This window comes from Neltuma alba, unplaced genomic scaffold (assembly GCF_004799145.2).
Source record: "Neltuma alba isolate B1F8T4 unplaced genomic scaffold, ASM479914v2 tig00005425_pilon, whole genome shotgun sequence".
Classification (NCBI taxonomy): domain Eukaryota; kingdom Viridiplantae; phylum Streptophyta; class Magnoliopsida; order Fabales; family Fabaceae; genus Neltuma; species Neltuma alba.
The window spans coordinates 127,843-140,159 of record NW_021634107.1 but is presented as its reverse complement, the minus strand read 5'-3'; the positions used below and the strand labels follow the sequence as shown (position 1 = coordinate 140,159).

General features: G+C 30.9%; 1 protein-coding gene across 1 annotated transcript; it reads left to right on the top strand.

The window, feature by feature from the left end:
* The first annotated feature begins 7,635 nt into the window (after positions 1 to 7,635).
* On the top strand, positions 7,636 to 11,932 carry LOC114747738 (PTI1-like tyrosine-protein kinase 2). The gene is made up of 4 exons (XM_028936086.1): positions 7,636 to 7,743; positions 11,495 to 11,580; positions 11,699 to 11,813; positions 11,929 to 11,932. Exons 1-4 carry the CDS (start codon positions 7,655 to 7,657, stop codon positions 11,930 to 11,932), a joined length of 294 nt encoding a protein of 97 aa, XP_028791919.1. The 5' UTR covers positions 7,636 to 7,654.
* The last annotated feature ends 385 nt before the right edge of the window (positions 11,933 to 12,317 follow it).

The following is a 12,317-nucleotide window of genomic DNA, read 5'->3' as shown; positions in this document are numbered from 1 at the left end:
ATCTATTCTTCATCTCAATCATTAAAATTAAAATTTGAACAATTCAGATTTTATATTTTATAGAATAATTTCTAAAAATATTTTTATTATTTTTTAAATTGTCATGCCTTTAATTTAGCAGTTTCATTTTTTTATTTTTTTTAAAAAACTTAATATTTTGTTCATAATTTTATAAGAGATGAAATTTGGACCATTCAAATTTTAATCTTATTGTTGAAATGAGAAGTTAATATATTATTGTTTATTATACTTTAGATTTTTTTTCATATTGAGATGATAAGAGAGAGAAAAACATCACAATTAATAAAAAGCAGTTGGGTGCATGAATTCAATATGAATAGTACTGCTAGCTGTCACGCTTAGATTAGATTCTAAACTTGAGTTTGACGCTAACATGTTCATGTTCGTGTAGGTTTAGAGTTTACTCTTCCACCTAATTATTAAGTTAATTTTAGTTCTAAATATAAAATTTATTTATCATATTTATCAATTTTTTTAAAATTATTTTTATAGATACTCTTTCAACTATAATCAAATAAATGAGGGATGAAAGATATTAAGAAAGATAATTATAATATTTTAGAAAAAATATGTTATAATTTTATAATTAATTAACTTATCTAATTTTTTTAATATAATAAAATTAATTAAATAGAATTTATATCAAAAATTGGGGGAGGATTAAATATAAAAAATGGGACATGTGCAGTGGTGTGAACTGCGCAAAAAGCAAAAGGGTCCTGACATCAAAGCCCCAACAACAATTGACAATGCCGGGACTATGCTTGAGTTCAATTTTATAGGAAAAATTATTATGAGACCTTCAAAAAGGGATGCAATTATCAGAAAGTTTTATAACAAGTAAGCAACATATAATGACAAATTTCAGCATAATAAATAACAATAATTACTCAATTATTATTAAAACTTTTAAGTAGTTGTAAATTTTTCTTGGAATTGCATTGGTGATTTTCTGAAAACTCAGTAATGATTGGTTGGGTGCTGGTTTTGGTTTAATCAAGCTTCAGTAGAGTTTGCAGTACTGTCTGCAATAATTGTCTATTAAGGGGGTCCGAACCATGTGAGTATAATATGCTTAGTAAATACTACTTCTGATCCTAAATATAAATACTACTTAAAGATTCAATTTGATTTTAAATATAAGAGTCTAATTTATTTTATCTCTCATATTTTCCCTCAAAATAGTTTCCCATGGTGAATTCATATGTTAAATGGTTTTCATTGTCATGCACATGACTGATAAGAGTAACAAAGATATTTTAGAGAAGACAATACTTATTTATTGTATTACAAATAATTAACTTAATTAATATTTTTAATATACGCAACTTAGTTATCTAGCTTTTATATTAAGGACCGGATAAAATAGTTTAATACACTTTATTTTTTATCTCTTTTAATAACATAGATTTATATGTTGTAACATCAAAAAATAGATATATTTAGATTTTAGTTTATTAAAATGAGATTAATTAATTATCATTGAAGTTAATCTTAATTACAAGTTAGACTACTAATTAATAAATAATATTTAAATAATAATTAATATATATTTAAAATATATATAGATAAATATAATATATAAAAATACATATATTTTAACAGTGGGTGGCACGTGGCCACCTACTGTTTGTTTTGGAGGGGTGGGGAAGTTAAATCCCCGGTGGGTCGTGACCCACCTTTAAAAAAAAAAAAAAACCTAAGGGAATGAATAAGGGGTCACGTGACCCACTACAATCGAATCATTTTCCCCTTCTTCCACCTCTCGTCCAGTAGCCCCTCCTCACTGCTCCGCCTTGGTGTTCCTTCGGTCTGTTGTCCCGCCGCGTGAGAGAGTGAGAGTGAGAGGTTGAGGGTGTGAGCAAGAAGAGATTTTTTGGTCTCATCTAAAATATTTAGGTAAGCTATTTTCCTTCCTACTTTCTCTATTTAACTTTTTCTATTTATTTTTCTGAGTTTATGGCAGAAAAATAAAGTTTATTAGGGCTTGTTAGATTTTAAATTTTTAAGGTTTCTAATTTATTATTAGGATATTAATGGAGCTTATGTGGTTAGAATAAGAGTCTTATGACTTAGATTTCTTATTTGGATGGTTGATTTGAAGTAATGTAAGTTAGGGTTTGGTTGAAAAATTATGATTAGTGTTAATGATGATATTAATTTCGAATTTAATCTCTTAGTTAGTTCATTGGAGATTATATTGAGGATTCAATGCTTGAATTTTGAGGATTTTTGTTGAAATAGTAATGTTAATGATTTTTGGAGAGACTTTAACTAGTGGAAGTTGGGTGTTTGGAATAAATTGGGGAAAATGTGAAAATTTAATGATCCGAGTGAGTGAGAGGTGATTAATGAAAGAAAGGAATAGGATTGTAATAATGATTTAAAGCATAGTTGATATACAGTTATTTTTCTAAGAGTTAAAGTAACTACTTTTTGGAGATTTTAGGATGATTTGAAGGAATTATTCTTATTAATAATATGAATGAGAGAAATAGAGTTGGGAAGTATTAGAAATTGTTACTTGGAGGAATAGATGGATTATTATTTTTTCTAAAGATAATTTTTTTTGTAAAGTAAGCCAATTATGGGGATTTAGTTAATAAACTATCTTAATGCTATATTAATTAGTCTTTTTGTATTAATATATGTTTATCAATTTATTATTGTAGAGTGAGCTTGGTTTGGGCTCTTGGGTCTTGATCCTCTCATTTTTGTTCTTGTATCAAGAACTTGAGATACCCACTTTCTAATTTACCTTGTATGCTTGTTGATGTGATTATAAGCATGTGTTGATATTATAAATGTTATCATTATATGTTATAGTGATTTATGTATAAAAAGTGATATACACACATGTATATTTGAAAATTTATGTTTTGATAAATTTATTAATTAAGTGGGCATGAATTATTTCATCTTATGAATATCTTGTTGATGTTGAACAAATTTAATTATTGAATTTGAGAATACTTTATGAATATTGAATTGTGTGGAATTGGATTGTTGGGTTATGCTATATTGGGTTGTGCTGAAATGTAATTGTGGGAAGTTTGATTATTTATACCACGTGGTATTGCTACCACTTGGCCCCCAATGGCTGGCTTTAACATTCTTAGGGCCCTTGATATCACCCTTCCTTTGGCCTGGTCAAGGGTTAGCCCAAGGGACCTTTCCGCATTCCAAGGAAAGAGAACTCATGGTCCGATATGAGCTCTGTAACTTTTGGCTGAGTTATACCTCATTATTAGAGAGCTTGGTGTAGTCTTGTTAAAGAGTTGAATCCTGTTATGTATTATTAGCCCATGGGTTCTGTCAGAAGTTACAAGGAGGTTATAATGATAGTTGATAAAGTTTTGTGCATGTAAGTTATCTTTTGAAATTATTATATATTTTTTCTGTAAAGATGTTTACCTTATATGTTATTTAAAATTGTACTTTACTCGCTTAACTATCTTGTAATCACCCCTTGTATACTTGTTGGATTGGAATTGTGGTTACGGGGTCAATTTGACTCACCCCGTGGTTATTTAATATTTTTTCAGGCTAGGGTTCAGGTGTTGGTCCCAAGGAGAAGTTGTCCAAGGCTTGAGTTGCTCTTCCAACTCTGTGTAGCCTCTATTTTGGTGTACATGATTTGTTTGATGTATATTGCCAAACTTTAAGGCTTTTTTGCTAAACTTAACATATGTTTAATTTTTCCACTGCATTCTAAACTTGAGCTATTGGGTGGAGCCCTTTTTGAGTATAGGTGACTGTTACTTTGATTGCGATTGATATGGGTAGTAGTGTTAGTTATTTTGGTGGATTTCAAATGCTATAACCCATTCATGATATGTTTTAGTTATATTTTGGGGATTATAGATATTCATGATGGAGTTATTATACACATGAAAAATCAAGTATTGATTACTTCTTGTTACATTAATTATCTCTACTATTCTGGAATAGTGGCTACTGCACTGTTATGGATGTAAATTGTTAATGGCTATGGTAGATTTCTATTTGATTAGTTTTGTTCTTTTTACCATGGCTGACCTTTCAAAGTAATTATGATAGTCTTTTATAACTATAGTAGTTTCTTTTCATTGTATGGTTTATTTTTTTGCCATAATTTCTACTTAAATGTTTTTGATTAACTCTTTCCGATTATATTGGTCATTTAAAAATTAATTATTGTTTCTGAAAATGTTTAATTACCACTTATTATGGGCGCTTTTACATATGTACTTATTCAAAGAATTAAGAAATTTAGGTGGGTTTGTTATGCATTGCAGGTAGCCTGCGGAATGCCATATATTATTCACAATTGAAGAACAGTGTCGTTTTTTAATTTTATTTTTTCGTTTTTTTGGCCAGATTTTATACTTTACGTCGATATTGAAGTATGATTGACTAGTTTAGCAAAATTTAACAGCATCAATGGTGAAATTTAGTAACAGAAGTTGAATTAATTTTTTTAAAAAAATTAGACTTAAATCATACATTCTTAAGTTAAAAAATCAAAATTAATATCACACTATTCTATAGAAAATATTTAATGAAAAAGAGCCTTATCTTCATGCAACTGGATATTTCATAGGATTGTGAGTTATTTTTATCCTAATTAAAAGTTTTGATGGAGGAACTGTAAGTATTTGGAAGTATTTTTATGAGAAGAACTACAATCCCTTCCCCATCGGTGTACTTTCGGAAAGACTAAAAAAATATGATGTTTTAAATAAAACGACTTTTCCACCCATTCGCCTCGTCCACATCTCTATGGTACTCCGCAGCCTTCGTTCTCTTTCATTCATGATTCCCAAGTACTCCCTCTTCTGCGCCTCATTATATATAAAATCTAAATATTTAAATTACATAGTTTAATAAAACTATTAAAACTAGTTAAAGATAATAAATATGTAAAAAAAAAATTTTAATTATATCTTTATATATAAGTTTGTAAGTGAGGGAGTAAAATTTACTGATGCGTATATACTTGCAATTCAAATTTTATAGAATTATCTAAAATGAACAAGATTTAAGAGAACTCATTGTCAAATGTCAATGATGTATTATTAGTTTATAACTGTAAAATTTAAGAGATTGTAGCAGTTGTTGATGAATTCCAAAGATTAAATTATTATAATGGTGTCCCTAAATATAAGAAACAAATCATCTTTATATGAAATTTTAAACTAGATTCTTTTCATTTTTATCACCATTAAATATATGCCACTTATTAGCTCTCTGCAATTAATTTTTACTCATTATCTCTCATGTACTCTCTTTACAAATAAGGGTATAATTAAAAAAATCTGTATATATATCTTATGTATTTATTACTTTTAACTACATTTAATTAACATTTTGGACTGCGAGATTTTAGTAGTTGTTTCTTATAATAAGCTATGGAGGGAGTACCATTCTGAGTCCCTTTCAATGAATTCTCACGTATCAATGAATGATAATTAAGTCATTAAATATGTGTTAAGTTGATAAAAAAATTTCAAGTTTATCCTTATTAAAATTTTATTTCCCTCTACATTTACAAATCATTATCATCTTTTTCGTCTTTCTATCTTTTCAACAAGAATTACATAAGGGTAAAAACAGTCCTAAATAACTCTCTAAGTGAACTTATATTTAAGACAAAAATTTCTTCCACAAGAAACTTATAATAAAAACGGGAGTGGTATTATCGGTACATAATTCAAAATTTATGACAAGTTTGTTGAATTTAACCATATTTTAATCTGATCAAATCAATCTACCTCAAGCATTAGTACGTTCATGATCAGGAATTCAAGAGACACAAACGAGGCGCGTGAAATAAACTGAATGGGAAGCCCCGGAAAATTTGTTAGCAGGCACGGCTGTTATTAATATAAAAGTTAAATAACTAATTTGAGAAAATTAAAAAAATTAATTAAGTTGGTTAATTATAACAAATATGTATCAACTTTTCTAAACTATCATTTTTATTTAATCATGTGCATTGAAACTATTTTTTAGTAGAACCTCACTCTTACAATAATCAATAGGGATATTTTAGAGAAAAAATTATAAATTTAAGAAATTAAGTGGATTGATATTTTATATTTAGAATCAAATTTAACTATTAATAATTAGCTCTTATATTAAAGAGGCAGATAGTATATTTTAGGAGTTATTATGTGGTTAGTTAGGTTCTCGAATCTTAAGGTTGTGTGAAATAGACATTGACTTTATTTCTTGGTTTTCGTCAGCACTGACTGAGGTGTTGAGACATGGATCGTATGGGTGAAGAAAATTCAAAAGCAATCAATGTCACTAAATTAAACGCCTCTACCAGCGTCTGTTAGATGTAACGTCATTGTGCAATTGGGCAAATTTAATTAATGGTACTCCTCCGGTCCTTATTATAAGATCTCATTTGACTTTTTATTTGGTCCTAATTATAAGATCCTAATACATTTTGTCTCTTATATTTATGTATTTTTTTCTAAGATATCCTTCTAATAATGATAGTTTTAGCCAATATACTTAATCAGTAAGGATATTTTAAGAATAACAACACTTATTTATTACTCCCTCTGTTTCTTATTATAAGAGACAAATAACCGAAGTACGTTGATCAAAAAAATAGTTAAAATTAGTTAAGAACAATTAATGTGTAAAAAGTATAAATTTTTTTCCAAAAATGCCCTCATTAATAAGGAGAGAGAGCATGAGAGAGAATAATTAAATTATTAAAAGAAAGAGAAGTGGAAAGGGGAGAGAGTGTGAGTTGGAGATAATAAATATGGGTAAAATAGGAAATCAACACAAAAAAGTAGAGACAATTTTTAAGTGTCTCTTATATATAGGAACATGCCATAAGCATCAAATGTCTCTTATAATAAGGAACGGAGGGAGTATAAATAACTAACTTAACTTACTTCCTTAATCTCCTTAAATAAGTCAATTGGGTTTTATAATTAAGACCAGAGGAGTATTTCGTAATCTGAGTTAGACAGAGTCAACGTGGAGTCAACGGGAGTCTTGTAATAACAAGAGATCCCTTGCTGCTCTCAATATTCTATATATCATCGCCCTCGCTCGCTGCTTCAGAAAGCTCAAGTAGACGCACTTGAACGGAAAAAGCCACAACTAACTCTTCGCCGGCGATGCATCCACCGTCTCTGGGTACACATCTCCCCCATTACAGACTCGACGATTAGCAGCCAGAGGCCCCATCTCCCTGGGACAACTCGCCGCCTCTGCCGCCTCAAGCTGATGTCTTCTCATCGCCTCCGCAGACAGAGTCGCCCCCCCCCCCACCTCCCTGGGACGACTCGTCGCCTCCGCAGATAGAGTCGGCCCCTGCCCCTGCCCCTGCCCCACCTGCCGGGGACAACTCGCCGCCTCCAACTGAAGTCTTCTCACCGCCTCCGCCGACAGAGTTGGCCCCTCCCCCTGCCCCACCTCCCTGGGACAACACGCCACCTCCGCTGCCTCCACCTGATAACTTCTCGCCGCCTCCGCAGACAGAGGCCCCTGCCCCTGCCCCAGCTTCACCTGCGGTGCGGTCCGTATCGCCTGCGGAACCACCTCCGGCATCCCACCGGTCTCCATCAATCTTGCTAATCGCAGGACTAGCTGTGCCTGGTTTGTTGCTGATACTGGGGTTATTATGTGCTGTTTTGTTTATATGGAGAGCGAGAAGGAACAGAAGGATGAGAGGAAAAGACAACCCCTCTGCACAACCACACCAACCAGGAGGTAATAAACTTCTTCTGCATTGTGAGGTGACAATAAACAACACGTGCGAAAATATCTGCTCTTTCCTCTTTGTTTTATTTACTTAATTTTACTTTCACAATCACTGAGTAATATATTTTACATAAATTTCTTGGATCATTCATACAAAATTATTATACAAACTTTCATACGTAAATTTCTTGGATCATTTATACGAAATTGTTATACAAACTTTCATAATTTTTAGGGTCATCCAGCACCCTGAAGTATTTTCTCATATGCATCTAACATTTTTAAGTATTTTGTGGTACATCCAATACTTTGAAATATTTTATTAGATGCATCTAGCACTGTCAAGCATTTTTTAATACATCCAGCACGTTAAAATATTTTTTTTGGTGCTGAATATCTTTTAATGCATCCAACATCAAGGCAAAAAAAATTCTTCAGGATGCTGACCGCAGTGTTGGATATATCACAAAATACTTAAAGGTACTGGATGCATTGAAAAAAAGTATTTCAAGGTATTGGATTTACCTTAACCCTAACTTCTTACCTTGACAATGCCGTTTTTAAGAAATTATCCCCAATAATCATATTTACTTTTCTCTTAATTACCATCATCAACTTGGGAAAGTTAGATGACTCTGAATATTCGTATGTGTTAGAGCGAAGAAAATAATAAGTTGAAACAATAATGGAGAAGCCATAAATGAATCAAACTGTTAATTGCATGCATGAACAATTGTTTAGATTTTCTCTGCTTAGAGAGAAAATATTTTTTAAAAAAATATTAATTAAACAATAAGACCTGTGTGTTCTCCTTCCTCTTTTTGTTCTTCAGATGTGTCCATACATACATACATATATTAATTTCGGATTTTGAAAGTTATAATGTTAACCTATTGTTGCTGAAATGCTGTTCTAATTTGTATATCATTCGCTGGTGTTATTATTCGGAAATGAAATTTTTTATTTTTTTAAAAAATTAGGACATGACCTGGAAGAACGTTCCGTAAGTGGTTTTTTTTTTTTTTTGGGTCCAAATTTCGTAAGCGGTATCCACAAAAGCGATTTTGAAGCGCTCACACACCAACGTACGAGGACGCCTTACGCCTACAAGAAGCCTTCTGAAAAAGCTCCTGTAGACCCCAAAAAGGAAAATCATTTTTTAGTAGTGATTGGTGAGTAGAGCTGTCAATAAAGACCGGTCCAATCCTAAAAAGTTAGCCCTTGAAGGGCCAGGGCCTAAAAAGACCGGCCCTTTAAAGCTCTTATACTTTAAAATTATTTAATTATTAAAACTTAGCCTTTGCACATGTGGACTCAGGACTTAAAAAGATTGGCCCTTTTAAGTTATTTTTTAAAATTTAAATTCTTTTCAATTATTTTAAAATAAAAAAAATAAAACAACAAAACTTCTAAAAAATTTTATTCAAATTATAAATATTAGTAAAATAAGCTAATGCTGTATAGGAAAAAAAAGTTAAATACCAATAAGCTATTGTCCATAATTAATAAAATAAAATAAAATCTAATGAAATGGGAAAAACAGAAAGATAAAAATCTAGCAGCTAAAGATTAACAACATTAATATGATTATTATCTTTACCTTTATCTTCATCAGTATCATCAAGATCAGCAATATTTGATTGTTCTTCACTACAAGTGAACTCTTCTTCACTGATAAAAATATTAACATTTTTGTCTTCATCTCTCTAATCTAAAATAAAACTATAAAGTAATTATAAGTACAAAGAGAGCCTGAACATTTGTTTGAATAAAAAAATTTTCATACTTTGTTAAAACACATGAACCGATGGTAAAGAAAGATTTACTAGCTACTGTAGTAATTGGAATGTTAAGAATATTAGTTACCATTCTTGAAAGAATTGAAAATTGATTTTAATTGTTCTTCCACCAGTCTAAGACATCTAATTCTTTTCAATTATCTAGCTTGAGCATTGGTTCTTATAAATATTTTTCAAATTCAAACCTGTTCATAAAAGATTAATTCATAACTTTATGAATATATTGATAATAATAAAAAAATATGTGGGTTTAAAAGGGCTGGCCCTTAGCCCTAACGGGTTGGCCCTTTTATTTCTGAGTCCTATAGAACTAACCCTTTTAAGTCTAATTTCTTTTGAGCCACCTAATATACAAACTCGTCCCTTCACTTAGAAAGGCTTAAAAGGGCTGGCCCTGTGGACCTAGCCTGTTTTGACAGCTCTATTGGTGAGTGGGGTTGGGTGGCATCTGTTGATAAGAAAATAATAAAAAACTGTTTAAGATTATTTAATTACGTGCAAATAATGCCATTACGGAGGGGTAAACCGATACTTCCTTTCCCTTTGTTACTTTTATAAGATCTAAAGTTTTGATAGTTTGGTTTTTTTTTTTATAAGATATATTTTGAATTCGTCTAAATATTAAATGTATTTTTACTTATTTTATCTTTATTTAACATACTCTTTCGTTATCTTTTCAACATATATTTAAACTAAGTTTAACAAGTTAGGCTCAGGAGCCTAACCCAGTCATTAGCCCCTGTCGTTCGTCTCCTTCTTGGAGCATTTTAGATATCCATACGAAATAAGTATACAAACTTTTACAACTCCTTATGTCCTAAGGATCATGCCATGTGATACATGATTATTGCATAGGGTTAGGTTGGACTCAGTGTGTGGAAATGGGCATGCACTCGTAGCCCCGCCGGTGCTTGCGGTATTGTAATGTGGTTTATATTCTGAGATTAGATATTCCATAAGACCATTATTTTGTTTTTTTTTTTTTTTAGTCTTCTGTTTCAATTTCTTTGTTACTGAAGATTCAGTGTTCATCTACGAACAAAATATCTTGTCAATCACCTACCCCAAGATTCAATATTTAGTGGGATTAAGTAGTTGTTGTTTATGGCACACTAAAAATCCTTGTTCTTATCTATAGTACTCCTTTTGGTCGTAAATATAAGATAATTAGAACCAGAGGAGTGATATATAATAACACTGATAGACCCCCTTAAAGTGATTTCCTATATCTACATGAAGAAATTACTAAATCTTGATAACATAAAAAAGAAAAAAAAGAAGAAGCATGTTGTGTGTTTAAAGTAAAATAATATAATTATTAAGACATTAACTTGTATCTTTCAAGAAATACTCCTCTGGTCCTTAATATAGGACCCAATTGTTGAGTTGGTCTTGGTCCTAAATATAAGACCTATTTATCATATTTATTAATTTTCTCTAAATTACCCCTATAGATACTCTCTCAACCATAATCAGGTAAAAGAGGAAGAGGGGGTATTAGATAAAATTATTATGATGTTTTAGGAAAAACATTTCACATTTTTTATAATTAACTAACTTACCTAACTTTCTTAATCTAATCAAATTAGTTAAATGTATTTTATATTAAGGACTGGAGGAGGAGTAATTCACTAGACTCCCACCTGCATGGTAAGACTTGGACCCACTTTCAAAAGGGAATGATTATAACATGTATATTTTTGGATATATTCGACTTAATTAAGTGGCTTAAATACAAACAAGTCTCAAGAAGAAGTAGTAGGACAGGGGCCACATTCTATAATTGCAGACGTTCGCACAGAATAATTGCGATAATAATCTTCAGTTGTTTACTTTAGCATATTGTTATTTTGAGTTACTACATGTATTGGCTTCCTGTGCGCTTTGTTATAGAGGAATTGATATCTTGCCTGATCTTACGTATAAGTCATAAAATACTATGGATACATATAATCCCTCAGGTGCAGGCATGAAACTATAGACTGGGAAACGAGGATGAAGATTGCTATTGGCTCCGCAAAAGGATTGAGATATCTTCATGAAGGCTGTGAGATTACTTTGTATAACTAATTTCGTCGTACTCTTTAGAAGTCTTAATTATTAATTGACTTTATTACTCTTGTAATATTTCTCTTTTTCTATCCAATATTGATGTTTTGTTTTAGGCAAACCCAAAATCATACACCCCGACATCAAATCAGCCAACGTTCTTCTTCTTGATGATTTTCAGCCAAAAGTGGGTCTCTCTTGTTACTATACAATTACTAAGGCTGTGTTTGGGTTAGTAGTAGTAAAAGTGACTTTTATTCCAACGGATTTTTACAAACTTAAGTTAGGATAAAAATCAGTTAGCATAATGTGATTTATGTTTAAATTGATGCTTATAAAAAGTCAGGTAAAAAGGTTAAAACTTATTTGGATGATTAATAGAAAAATAAGTTTACATGTAAAATGACCAAAACAGACATGAATTTTATTAAATAGGAGTGTTTTATAGTATATAATTTATGCAACACCTAACTTTTATATATACTAATAGATCATTTTAACGACAGTGAAATCACTAATGTCAGGTTTCCGACCTGGGAAAAGACAGAGATTTTTTTTTCCTTTAACATTGGAATCCGTTGATCAAATATTTCAAACTTTCAGATAACTGATGAGTGATCCCATATCAACCCTGCTTTCAACTTAATCTATTATCACCTAAAATAATTTCATACTATACAATCTTATAATATTATATTAAAATAAAGCAACGCTCTTGGTAGATAGCATTTACGT